The 11,312-nt window shown below is 50.0% G+C and overlaps 1 protein-coding gene across 1 annotated transcript; it reads right to left on the bottom strand.

The window, feature by feature from the left end:
- Window positions 1-4,353: 4,353 nt before the first annotated feature.
- On the bottom strand, window positions 4,354-8,178 carry LOC141473396 (fibrinogen-like protein 1-like protein). The gene is made up of 4 exons (XM_074160870.1): window positions 8,175-8,178; window positions 6,826-6,969; window positions 5,784-5,846; window positions 4,354-4,982 (listed from the first exon to the last, which is right to left on the bottom strand). Exons 1-4 carry the CDS (start codon window positions 8,176-8,178, stop codon window positions 4,354-4,356), a joined length of 840 nt encoding a protein of 279 aa, XP_074016971.1.
- Window positions 8,179-11,312: the final 3,134 nt, after the last annotated feature.

The raw sequence follows: 11,312 nt of genomic DNA on the forward strand, positions 1-11,312 counted from the left end.
TCATTAGCCCTTATCATCCCAGAACTCAATTAATGGGGGTTGGAGGAGGTGGAAGCAGGAGTACTAGGGCAGTTTTGCCACCACGACTGCAGCTTGTTGGCTCAGTGCTGTGTTATGGGGGTCAGATTTAAGGCACATTCTTATAACATACTCCAAAGTCACTGAAGGATCCAGGTGCCAAGGCAAGCTCTCCTTTGTGTGGCTAAGTACCAGATATGTGAAAAGGTCACCTCACATGATCTTTGCACATCACCAGAAAGGGCTCCAGGGACTCTTTGGAAAAAAAAGGCTATAGGGTCCAGATACAGCACATCATTCCGGCTAGAAACACAGAGCTCCTGATTACGAGCAGTGAAAGTGAAACATGGCCTTAACGAGAACTAGCAGGCAAAGGAGAACCGCTTTGTCGGAGTCACTGGTGGCTTTTGCTCTTAAAATATGAAGATCCATGACTCACCACGGGGATCTGGCCCTGCTTCTATCTCCTCTGCAAGTGAGGCCAGCTGCCACTTGTTGCAGCTGTGACAGCCCCAATTGTGGTGGTGCTGCCATACCATGCTTACATGTGCCACTTCTCTGCTTCCTCTGCTTGTATTGGTTGTATTCTCTCTGCCTGGAAAGAAGTTTTCTGCTGTATATCCATGCAATGAGATTCTTGGTGCTTTCTTCCTCAGCTGGCCTTGCTCATGCTCTCCCGTGCGTACAGCCTGTGCCGATGGGCTCTCAGCACTCCTTGCAGCAGGAGGACAGAGCAACGAACATGGAAGAGAAAATTGCAGCCTGCAGCTGGACTCCTTGGGCAGTATTTCTGGGCTCTCCTTGCCTGCAACACTTCCTTCATGCTGGAAGCTGCCTGGCAAACCCTGGGGCAAGAGCACCCTCTGGGGACCAGGAGAAATGTAAGCAATGAGACTCTACAGTTCTCAAATCACTTCTTTTCACAGTGCATTTGCATTTTAAGTGCATTTCATGATGGTGATGTGTGCTAGCTTGCTTGCTCAGAAAGAGGACCCTACTGGAAGGGGCTGGATTTCCACACCACATCTCTGTTCCTACAGGACAAGATGTGTGAGCCTCTCCAGAGAGAGCAGAAGAGACCTTAGGGGGGACAGCAGCCCTTGTGTCTGTGTCCCGGTTTGAAGTAAAACCGAACCAATTTTCTGTTCTGTAACTTTACATCCTAGCTAGGCCTCCTCTAACTCTCTGAAATTAACGGCATGTTGTGGAGAAAACTGCTCGTTCTCAGAATGATCAGCCCAATGTTTGTGCTCCGTGCCAAGGGATGGTGAGCAGGGAGGCCCTTGCTTATACTTATTGCCGTAACAACCAAGGGCAGCCAATTTCGTTATTTGCCCCCTTAGAGGGTCGGAAACAGAAAAAACGTAAAGAGGTCACATCAGTGGGGAGGAGTGGACAGGAGAGGTGACCCAAACCTGACCAACTGGGGTATTCCATCCCATCTGCCCCACGCTCAGTATAAAGGCTGAGGGATCAAAGGGTCAGCCCCTTCCTGCGATGGCCGACGTCCAGAGAGGACTCTGTCTGTTCATCTGCCTTTGATCCCGATCCGTGTGTTCCTGACTCCAGAGCTGGAATCCAGTTCCCATTTGTCACTGAGTCCAGTCTGGGACTTCCCCAGTGCCTGCCGGTGACGTGACTGTCATCCTGGGAGCTTGATACGGTTTTGTATATATTGTATCTATTTCATTATTTTCTTCTTTATTTTTATTTTAATATTAATTCTTCATCAAAGTAGTTTAGTTCATTCTAAACTTCTGAATCTCCTTATCTCTTTCTCCTCCTCTCTCCTCTTTTTTGGGGGGGAAGAAGGGGGGGAAAGGGCCATCTGTTGGTCCGGTTTTGGTAAATTCGGCTGAAACCACGACAGTCTGTAAAAAAAGGAAGTCACGCTGTTTAGGGATAACAAGAGGATATGGTACAGAAGAGACTTTTCTACATCTAGCTAAGGAGACTCCCCACGAGGACGGGATGCCCAGTGGTATCCTCCTTCCCGTTGTGGAAGGGGAAGGTGCTGATGGGAATACTGTGCGGGTGGGCACTGCTGCCTCTTTGCTGCTCTCCACCATGCCAGGGGTGTGTGGTGTGTACGCACCCATCGGCTCCTGGGTGGGGGGGCATTAGCAGAGGGTCGCTTTAATCACACGTCTCCAAGTCCATCTTAAGGCAAGAGAGTTAGCCAAAAAAAGATTTCTAAATGCAACAAGAAATTCCCAAGTTTGACAGCTGAGAACATTTTATTTAAGTTATAATCTCCTACACCGAGTATAGTTTTCGTTCTGAGCCGGCAGCTGCCTCCTCTTGCCTGTCACGCACTTCATGACTCACTGCAAAGGGGGCCTGAACAGGAGGTGGTAGGAGGCAGGGAGAGAAATACCACTGTAAAGGGGAAGACACACAGACTCAGTAAAACCATAGTGTAAAAAAAATCCCACGCAAACATAACAAGATAATAAAGGATTGTTTTCACCAATTTTTATTTGCTAACCCATTTTTCTCCATTTATAAGGAAGGCAGCTCTCATCTCACTGAGCCAAAGACGCTCTAAAATTCACATGACTTTGTAGGCATTTTTAGTACATTAGCACCACAGTGGCTGGAAGCTGAAATGGATGGTTTCTGCTGATGTGCTAGTTCCCTCAAAGAAGAGAGCATGTTGAACCTTTAAAGAAAAATATAAAGCCATGATTTTTGTGAGAAATGTTGTTTTGCATTGGTGGGTTGAAGGTCAATGACACAATCAGTGTGTCCATAGACTTGACCCTGGCAGAGATAACAGATCCTGCTTGAAGACTTCTGTATTTTCTGAGCTGTAATGTTGAGTCCTGACATAACTCAAGGCAAATGTTATCTGTTCTCTTATCCACTGACACCTTGTGCCAGAGCTCTTCTGAGCCCTTCCCATGCTCCCTCACTTTGCTCAGATCTGAGTCCCTCCTTCACAAATGAGACCTCTCATGCACAGTCTTAAAATCCCTAAATACATAAAATACCTCACATATATCACCCTTCCTGGCATGTGTTAGTTATACATGAATTGTGCTAAGCCTGCATCCTTTTGTGTGCTTCAGCTCTTGGAAAACCCAGGCAGCGTTTGGGTGTGCTGTGAGAAAGACCAGGCACAGGATTGAGGGGTCATGCAGACATTTTTGAGAGTGGGCTGCTTCCCTTGCTCACCCTGGGCTTGAGGGCTTCCAGGTCACATCCTCCTGCCAGGGGAACATTAGGGCACTGATGGGCTCATCCTGCTTCCTCTCTTTGCAGGTGGTGACCGTGGAAGTCACCCTGCGGTAAGCAATGGCAGTTCCTGCCTGCAAACCATGACACTGGCTGGTACAGCAGCAACAGCCCGCGCCTGTGGGGAGCAATTCTGCAGATGCTAGAGGGATGGACTGCAGGAGACAGGAGGTCTTTCCACATCAAAATTTTATGGCACTTTGAAATCTCTTTTCAGTTTCGAAATATTAAAGGCAGGGTGGTGCCTTCCCTCCATACTGTATTCTCTTGAAAGTCATCATGGCTGTGGCTCAGGAGATGGACTCTCTACAGCACTTAGGGATGCGAGTTGCATAGACAACAAAACCTAAAATTCATGGTTGCCAAGAAAAGTGAAAACATTTTGACATTTCCCAAGCTTGCACAAAACTACTGTGTGCAAAGTCAGAAGTCTGCATGCAGTATTTTAAGTTTTATTTATGCATTGCTTTTTCCCTGCTGTCCCCAGTGTCTGTCCTACAGGAAAGCTAAGCTTCAGCGGTGGAAACCTTCTAACACATTAACCTCTGTGAGCACTTCAAAGATACGAAATAGACTTTTACAATTGAGGCAGTTTTTTGAATACAGATTTATTTGAATATTTAACAAATATTAAGCCTGAAATGTAGAAAGTACAGAGTGGGAATTTGACTGTGCACATTAATATCTTGAGCAAGATCTTCAGCAAGTGAAAATTGGATGGTTTGCCAGAAGTTAAGGATGTAAATTAACTTAAACAGCCATATAGATCCACTGGTGTTTGGCTGTTTCACATTTTATCTGAGGCAAACTACAGATCTGGAAACTCTAGATTTTGCAAGAGACTGCTCTGGTTATTAACATAATTAAAATGACCTGACTCTGAACAAAAAGATAAAGGCACAGTTGAGGAGTAGAGGGAATCTACAAGAGGGAGAAGAAGTGGAAGATACCTTATTTTCTTTGGTAGCTAGGATATGACCAACCTCAGCAAAGACCCCCTAGGACACTAGGTTTGGCCATGACATGTTTTGCCTTTTTTCATCTCTTTGCAGAGCCAGAATTAGCCTCAGGTTGGACAGAAAGGAAACAAAAATGCAACTAGCAGTAGGAAGCTGGTTTGATGAGAATGGCAGAAGCTTTGCAGTTCCCGTTGCACAGGCTGCCCCACGTCATGCCCCCCTTCACATTCAGCCGTACAGAATAACACGCCGAGTACCACCACCCACCCCCATAGCTGGAGGCACAGTTCCCACTGTAAGTGTCCTGATCCCGATCTTTTGCAGAGAACTTCATGTTGTCGTGCACGGTGGAAGCACTGTTTGTGGTCATGGAGTCTCCTGCCACCCCCGAGTATGTTCCCAGCCTCAGGCGGTAGCCCTGGGACTCATCTTCCACGCTGAAGAGGTTGTAGTCTGCAAACTTCATGTTGTTTGCAGCATCCCAGATGACAAACCTGACCTGGTAGACCTTCTGCCTGGAGATCTGGTGGATGTACTCAGTGCCCAGCCAGTACTCGGTGTGCACATTCCCAAAGCCGTACTTGTAGGTGCTCCAGGACTCGGCCCAGGTGATCTCCGTGCTCTGCTGGTTCCTCTGGATGACCGTCCAGCCCCCACCCGTCACATTCATTTCGCAGTACACCACGATGGGGTGCAGTCCATTGGGCTGGATGACGTAGATGCCGCTGGGGCTGCCAGCAGAGACCTCGCTGCAGTCCTTGGGCCAATCTAGGGCAGGAGAGAGCATGGAGGACCAACAGGCAGAGCAACCCCCCTGTCTGCTTGTCTAGCCCTGTGAGAGGGATTTCTACAAACAAGAAATCTGTCTTTTTTCTAGATAGATTTTGCTATGTGGGATTTTGCCAGGGTAGTAGAAAGTCTACCACTGTGCTTCCTACTGTAATTGTAAAAGCAGAATCTCTGTAAGGGAAATACAGTGATTAAGTTAACATGTGCATGATAAGATGCACATGTTTTGAAGGTATAAGCATAAAATTTGCTTCTCCTTCTGTCTCAGGCTCCTATTTCCTCAGCCTTTCTCAATGTTCAGATGTTTGTCCTCCCTCATAATGATACAGGCTTGGCTTGGTGAGGGCTCTTATCACATAGTTATGCAGAAGTTCAACTGAGAATGTGAGCTGGTCCTGCAGACCTGAGATCCACTGCATCCCTGGGGTATGGAAGGAGGAAACCTCATTCCCTTGGCTCTGGACCCTGTGGCCAGCTGTGAAACCCCAGCAAGCATTACTTGGGGAGCACATCTTCTGCTACCCTGCGTAGAGCTCCACAACAGAGAAGAGGACTTGTGGCATGTAAGTAATGGTTGCAAAGTCCTTCGGGATCTTGTCAGGCCCGGTTCAATATGAAGGTATCGCTAATAATGAGTGATATCTGAGTGGGCTTAGAGGATGCACATTGAGCCTTGCCCCCAGGAGCTGGGTTATCCCCAAGTTTTTTGCCCGCCCACTGCTGTTGGACCCTCCTCGCCTACACCTGCTCCTGCTCCCTGCGGGGTTGGGGGGCACTCACTGCGCTGTGCTGTCCGCTGGGCATCACTGGCTCTGTTCTGCTGCATGTTCTCTCCATCTTCCTCTGCATTGGGAAAAACAGAAAGCGTGAGATGAGCAGCCCTGTGCCACAGCACAGAGGGAACTCCAGCCTCCATGGGCTGTTATTCCCAGCACTAAGTTTTTTGTAGGGCACTTCAACAATGCTACTGGGCTCATTTTTCTTCCTATATGGTATTTTTTGGTTGTAAACTCTTTAAAGGGATAAGGTACTAGGAAGGGTAACACTGCAGTCATTGAGCAGCTGCCTGTTCGGTCCACTCAGTGTTATTATGGCTTTACAGAGCTCCATGGAGTGGACTGCATGTCCGAGTAGTAGTGATGAGTACAAGGAGATGCTGCTAGAGAAGAAGTATCGAGAAGAAAACAGACTGTGTGTGGTTTCAAACCAAGATTAAACAGGGATTGTGCTGTAAACCTGCATTGCTTTTCAGTGGTGGCCGAAGGCATTCCTGTGTTCATTCAATTCATAAAGAGCTTCAGAAACTGTCAGAGAGGAAAAGGAGCTCAAAGCATGTAAGACAGCAATGCTTTCTTTAAAGAGAAATCACAACACTCATCTTCATAAGACAGCATTCCCCGAGAGCCTCCGGTGGCGTGACCTCTATCAGTGTTGTGACGAGTTTATTACATCATTTAGCCATGTGCAAGCTTCAGAGAGCGTTTTTGGCTGGCCACTTATCCAAAATTTCTCTGAAGTTTCAGGGCTACAGACAGACTACAGATAGAAAGAGAAATGGTCTTCCTTTGAATACCTACAACTCTCTAGAAAAAGCTACCAAGTATGGTCTTGTCAATAACAAAGAAGGTTGAACTACCAAATCCTACGATGTTTGGTTAAGATCTGAAATTGGAGGAAGATTGGATCAGGCTCCTTTTATTTCTGAGTGTGACTGCCTTTCCTCAACATTTTTATTTTCCACATCTCCCTCTCTGTGCAGAGAGGAGAGGAGGCTGAGGTCTGGATGAACAGAGTTTAGGGATGTAAGAGAGAAAACACATACCAGGATGGAGCTCATCTGAATGGAGATTAGTGATGTCATCTAAACTTGCTTTTAATCTTTCCAGGTTTTCAATTTCCAGAGCAAGAAGAGGGGCTAGCAGGGCCAGCATGGAGGTGAAGAACAGAAGATTGGAGTAATGACCAGCTGGAGAAAGAAGACACACAGTGAATCTGGAAATTCAAACGCTCTGAAAGAGACTTGGCTAACTAAATTCAGCAGAAGTTAAAACAAACTTACAGAGTAGACAAATCAACATTAATTATTCTTTTGCTTTATTGACCAGCAGAGGTATAAAGAACCTTAAGCATTCTGCAAAGGCATACATCCCCAGAGAGAAACAATTTTGCTCAGACTTTGATTACAACCTACAGGTTTAAATTTGCAACTTCCAAAAGCGGAGTCATCCTCTTTGGCTGTGGTTTGGGCCCCAGAATAGAGATGTGAAGCCAGCATCAGTGTGCATGCCTTGAGAACAACGTTTCCTGGTAATACGGGACGGCACGCTGGTTGGTAGGTACTGCTGCTACCTGAAGATAGTCAGGAGCTACTACAGCAGAGATAAAAAAGGCACAGGGACCTGAGATCTTGGAAAGAAAGGTGTTGTTGGGGCCACCATGCTGATGGTACCCTGAGAGTCAGTGACTTCACCTGCAGTTGTCCCAGAGCTGCCCCTTCCCACCAGAGCACCGTGCCAAGGCTGGGGGCTGCCCACTGCCTGAGAACGCTGGGAGGAGAGCACCCACAGGGGCCAGCAGCATTGATCCAGCATCAGACCCCTGCTACGTGTTGCGAATGGTGCTTCTGCAGGGACATGACCAGGGACAGTGCATCCCAGCTGACATCTGGTCCAGGACACTCTATGCTTTAAAGGAAGGTTTCTGCCAGCATCTGGAAACCTGAGCAATTTGACCCCTTTAGACCATACAAGATCCGGACATTCCCCAGCGTGGCCAGCTCCATAGATTTGTGTCTACAGCTTGCCAACTCAACGTCAGTACCCTGAAGGGCTTATGAGGATGATGGGTGATTAATGCATTAATTAGCTTCCATTCCAATTTGTGTGTGTGTGTGTGTGCGTGCTTTGGGCTCTGGCACAAATGTAAGTTAAATAAATGTTGCCTTTACAACACCACCCAGAGCAGGACAGTCTTGCCTGTTGTCAGGAGTGGAGGAGGGAGAGTGAGGAGCAGGAGGGTCACAGAGACTGGGGAGGGTTCAGCAGGAATAGGGTTGTCCCACCATCCCGAGGCCAGAAACGGTCAGTGGGAAAAGCAGAGAATGCCAGAGGCAGGCAGAGGAGGCAGGGATGCCCAGCAGTGCTGACCCCTCCCCTCCCACCCCGTACTCACCCATGCCGTCTCTGCGGGGACCTGCCGAGCAGGAAGCCGAGGGGGTTTGGCCTGACGGCAGGCGGCCAGCCCCACCGCTGTTATATATGGCTCAGCAGGTGAGGTGGGGCCGGCTGACCCAAACCACAACGCTCATCCTCCATTTGTCATCAGGGCTGGAAATTTATGGTTTGTTTGCCCTCTTCCGTAAGGCCTCTGCTCACGCACCAGCTGTTGTGCTTCTGTGGTAAGCGGTACCAACCGAACCTCAGCAAACAGCACCTGATGTTCACACAAAATTCCACCAAAGTGACAAATGCTCCTGATAAGGATTTTTCTTGAGATTGTTATTACTTACGGGTTTTGATCCTGTGACCTGGGCCATTCCGGGGACTTCCCGCTCGTGTCTGCCTGCCCTAGCGCGGTGCCTCACCCAAAAGGGAGACGTGCTCTGACACTGCACCCTGCTTTCCACACACACCAGGGCAGCAAAGGGGCCTCATCCAGCCCTGACCCGCCCCCCCCCCCCCCAACAGCGATGCAACTGCTTGGCTTGGTGTTGGCCCTCCAGCAGTGAACCGGTCCCATGGGGCAGCCACACACGCAGAGGTGCTGCCACCCCAGTGCCAGTGTGGGGCAGGTCCCCCAGCCCTCCCGGGGGCCCAGCACTGGTGCTGAAGCCAAGGTCTGCTGGAGGATTTAGCTCTGACTTCACAGCTCTGGGTAACCTGGGGAGCAGCCCTCATCGCAGATCTGGTTGCAGACTCAATTAACGAGGTGGCTGTGGGTTAAGTGGAATAAATGCTTAATGGACATTGAGCAGTCCACTCTGATGCCAGTCTTGTGAATGGCACAGGAGTGGGAGGGGAGTGCTAAGAAAAGCAGTGGCATAGCCTAGCGATGCTGGCTGAGAGCTCAGGGACACCGATATAGGACTGCGGTGAGGTATTTATTGATGGTTTGACACCAGCAGTTGCCGCACCACCAGAGCATGTCTCTGCACCGACCCTGGGATGCTCCATAGCACTGCTGGGGACCTACATGGGCTCTGCTGCCCCAAGGCTTGTGCTGGCTGCTTTGCCCCATGCTGCCTTCATCCCCAGGTCCTGCATCGCCAGGTGGCATTGCCACTGCTGCAGACCTCCAGGAGACGGGCAGGTGGTGGTGAAGGTCCCAGTGCCAGCACAGCCTGTCAACATGCCAGCGCCTCGCTGTGCCCTGCCCAGCCCCTGCTCCGCGTTACTCCAAGACTAAATGACTCTCATTTCCACACAGCAAGGGGGGCATTTTTTCACCAAGGGATGTCCCCTGACCTAGACCAGCCCCTTGTAAAACTGCCAGCTCCAAAATTATACATGTATTCACAGAAAAAAGGATTTTTGCCAACTCCACATTGCAGTAATATCTGTTGTGCTGTTGGATACAACATCTTAGACCTGATGCAAGAGTGCTCCTCAGCAGTTTCCTTTTAATGAAGAACCTTTCTTTTTACAAGAGCTTCCCAAAGTCCCTTGACAGATAACCTGGGGCTGTAGCATTTGTCTTTGATACGTTTCTGGCAATGAAATTTCAAAAAGATGAAATGGGTCTTCCCAGCCCACTTAGCCAGGCCCCCCATGCCCTCTGGCTTCCCGTCGCACAGGAGCAGGGCTGGCTCCCTACACCCACCGGGGCACCACGTGTCGGCTCCAAAGCTGAAGTGTCAAGCCATGGCTGACATCCCTGTCTGTCCCTGCATGTCACCCTGGTGAGCACTGGGGTGGCCCTGCCCACTGTTGCCCTTCTGTGCCTCCTGCCCTCACTTGATGGCTGCAAAAACGTCCCTGCAGCAGGGGCCCTGTGGCAAGCTCTCCTTGCACTGCTAGCCGTTAGAGGAGCGGGGACAGGGCATGGGCAGCCTTGGAGCAGTGCGTCCGGCTGAGGCGTTGAATCATACAATCACAGAATGGTTTGGGTTGGAAGGCACCTTCAAAGACCATCCAGTGCCACCCCCTGCCCTGGGCAGGGACACCTCCCACCAGACCAGGTTGCTCAAAGCCCCCTCCAACCTGGCCTTGAACCCCTCCAGGGATGGGGCAGCCACAGCTTCTCTGGGCAACCTGGGCCAGGCTCTCACCACCCTCATCGTGCAACATTTCTTCCTTACATCTACTCTGAATCTCCCCTCTTTTAGTTTAAAGCCATCACCCCTTGTCCTATCACAACAGGCCCTGCTAAAAATTCCTTCCCTGTCTTTCTTATAAGCCCCCTTTAGGGACTGGAAGGGGCTTTAAGGTCTTTCTGGAGCCTTCTCTTCTCCAGGCTGAACACCCCCAACTGTCTCAGCCTGTCCACACACCAGAAGTACTCCAGCCCTCTGACCATCTTTGTGGCCCTATATAGAGGGTGCCACAGAGGTGGCAAGTGGGGCTGAATTACGGAGTGAGGGAGAAGAGGCAGAGGAGGTGAATGAGCCTCCTGTGCAGATGGGGACAGGTGTCTGCCCCCTTGCCCCTTCCCTGCCCTCACTGCCCCGGTGGGACCTGCTGTCAATGGAAGCATCACCTCCTAGAAGACAGTGTACTGCAGCCAGACGAAGACCCATGGGGTGGTGACATACAGGAGTACAAGCTGCCCAACAGCCCTCCCACAATGTGGGTCCTGCAGAGTCAGCCGGCAGGCGATGGGTGCTGCTGACGCCTCCCAAGACACTGTAGGAAAAGAGGGACTGAGAGAGGAGGGGAACAAGGATGAGACTCCAACTCAGTCTTGAGGGTTTGCTGAAACACCCTGCAGAAATGCCTGAAACAAAGTAAACCTCTGACAGATGTGGTCCCAACAGCTGTAGCTGCTGCTTGATGAGCTGGCCACGAGTGTATTCAAGATACTCTCCCAGCCAGCACGCAGCCCGGACCATGCCAGGGCGATGCACACCCCGCATGCAGTGGGAAAGAGCAGGAGATCAGCAGAGCCTTCCTGAGCCTGCTTCTTCTCGCCAAGACATAGGGGCCAAGGAAGGAAGGTGTAGGACACTCCCCCAGCCTGTTTTGCTCAGAGCTGCTGCAACATGGGTGGCCCCCAGCAAAGGCTGCTGCCTCCAGCCCTCAGCCTCTACTGGTCAAGGACAGAAAAAGGCATCAGTGTTCGCAGTCCAGCTTTGGGGCTGACTTCTTGGCAGCT

Source organism: Numenius arquata, chromosome 18, assembly GCF_964106895.1.
Source record: "Numenius arquata chromosome 18, bNumArq3.hap1.1, whole genome shotgun sequence".
Taxonomy (NCBI): domain Eukaryota; kingdom Metazoa; phylum Chordata; class Aves; order Charadriiformes; family Scolopacidae; genus Numenius; species Numenius arquata.

Bases quoted from the DNA above. Each gene is read 5' to 3' on its own strand.
- LOC141473396 (XM_074160870.1), bottom strand. The intron at 5,847-6,825 runs GTATGTGTTTTC...TTCCCAATGCAG, and splicing joins TTCAGATGAGCTCCATCCTG to AGGAAGATGGAGAGAACATG. The intron at 4,983-5,783 runs GTGAGTGCCCCC...CTCCTGCCCTAG, and splicing joins CCAGCGGACAGCACAGCGCA to ATTGGCCCAAGGACTGCAGC.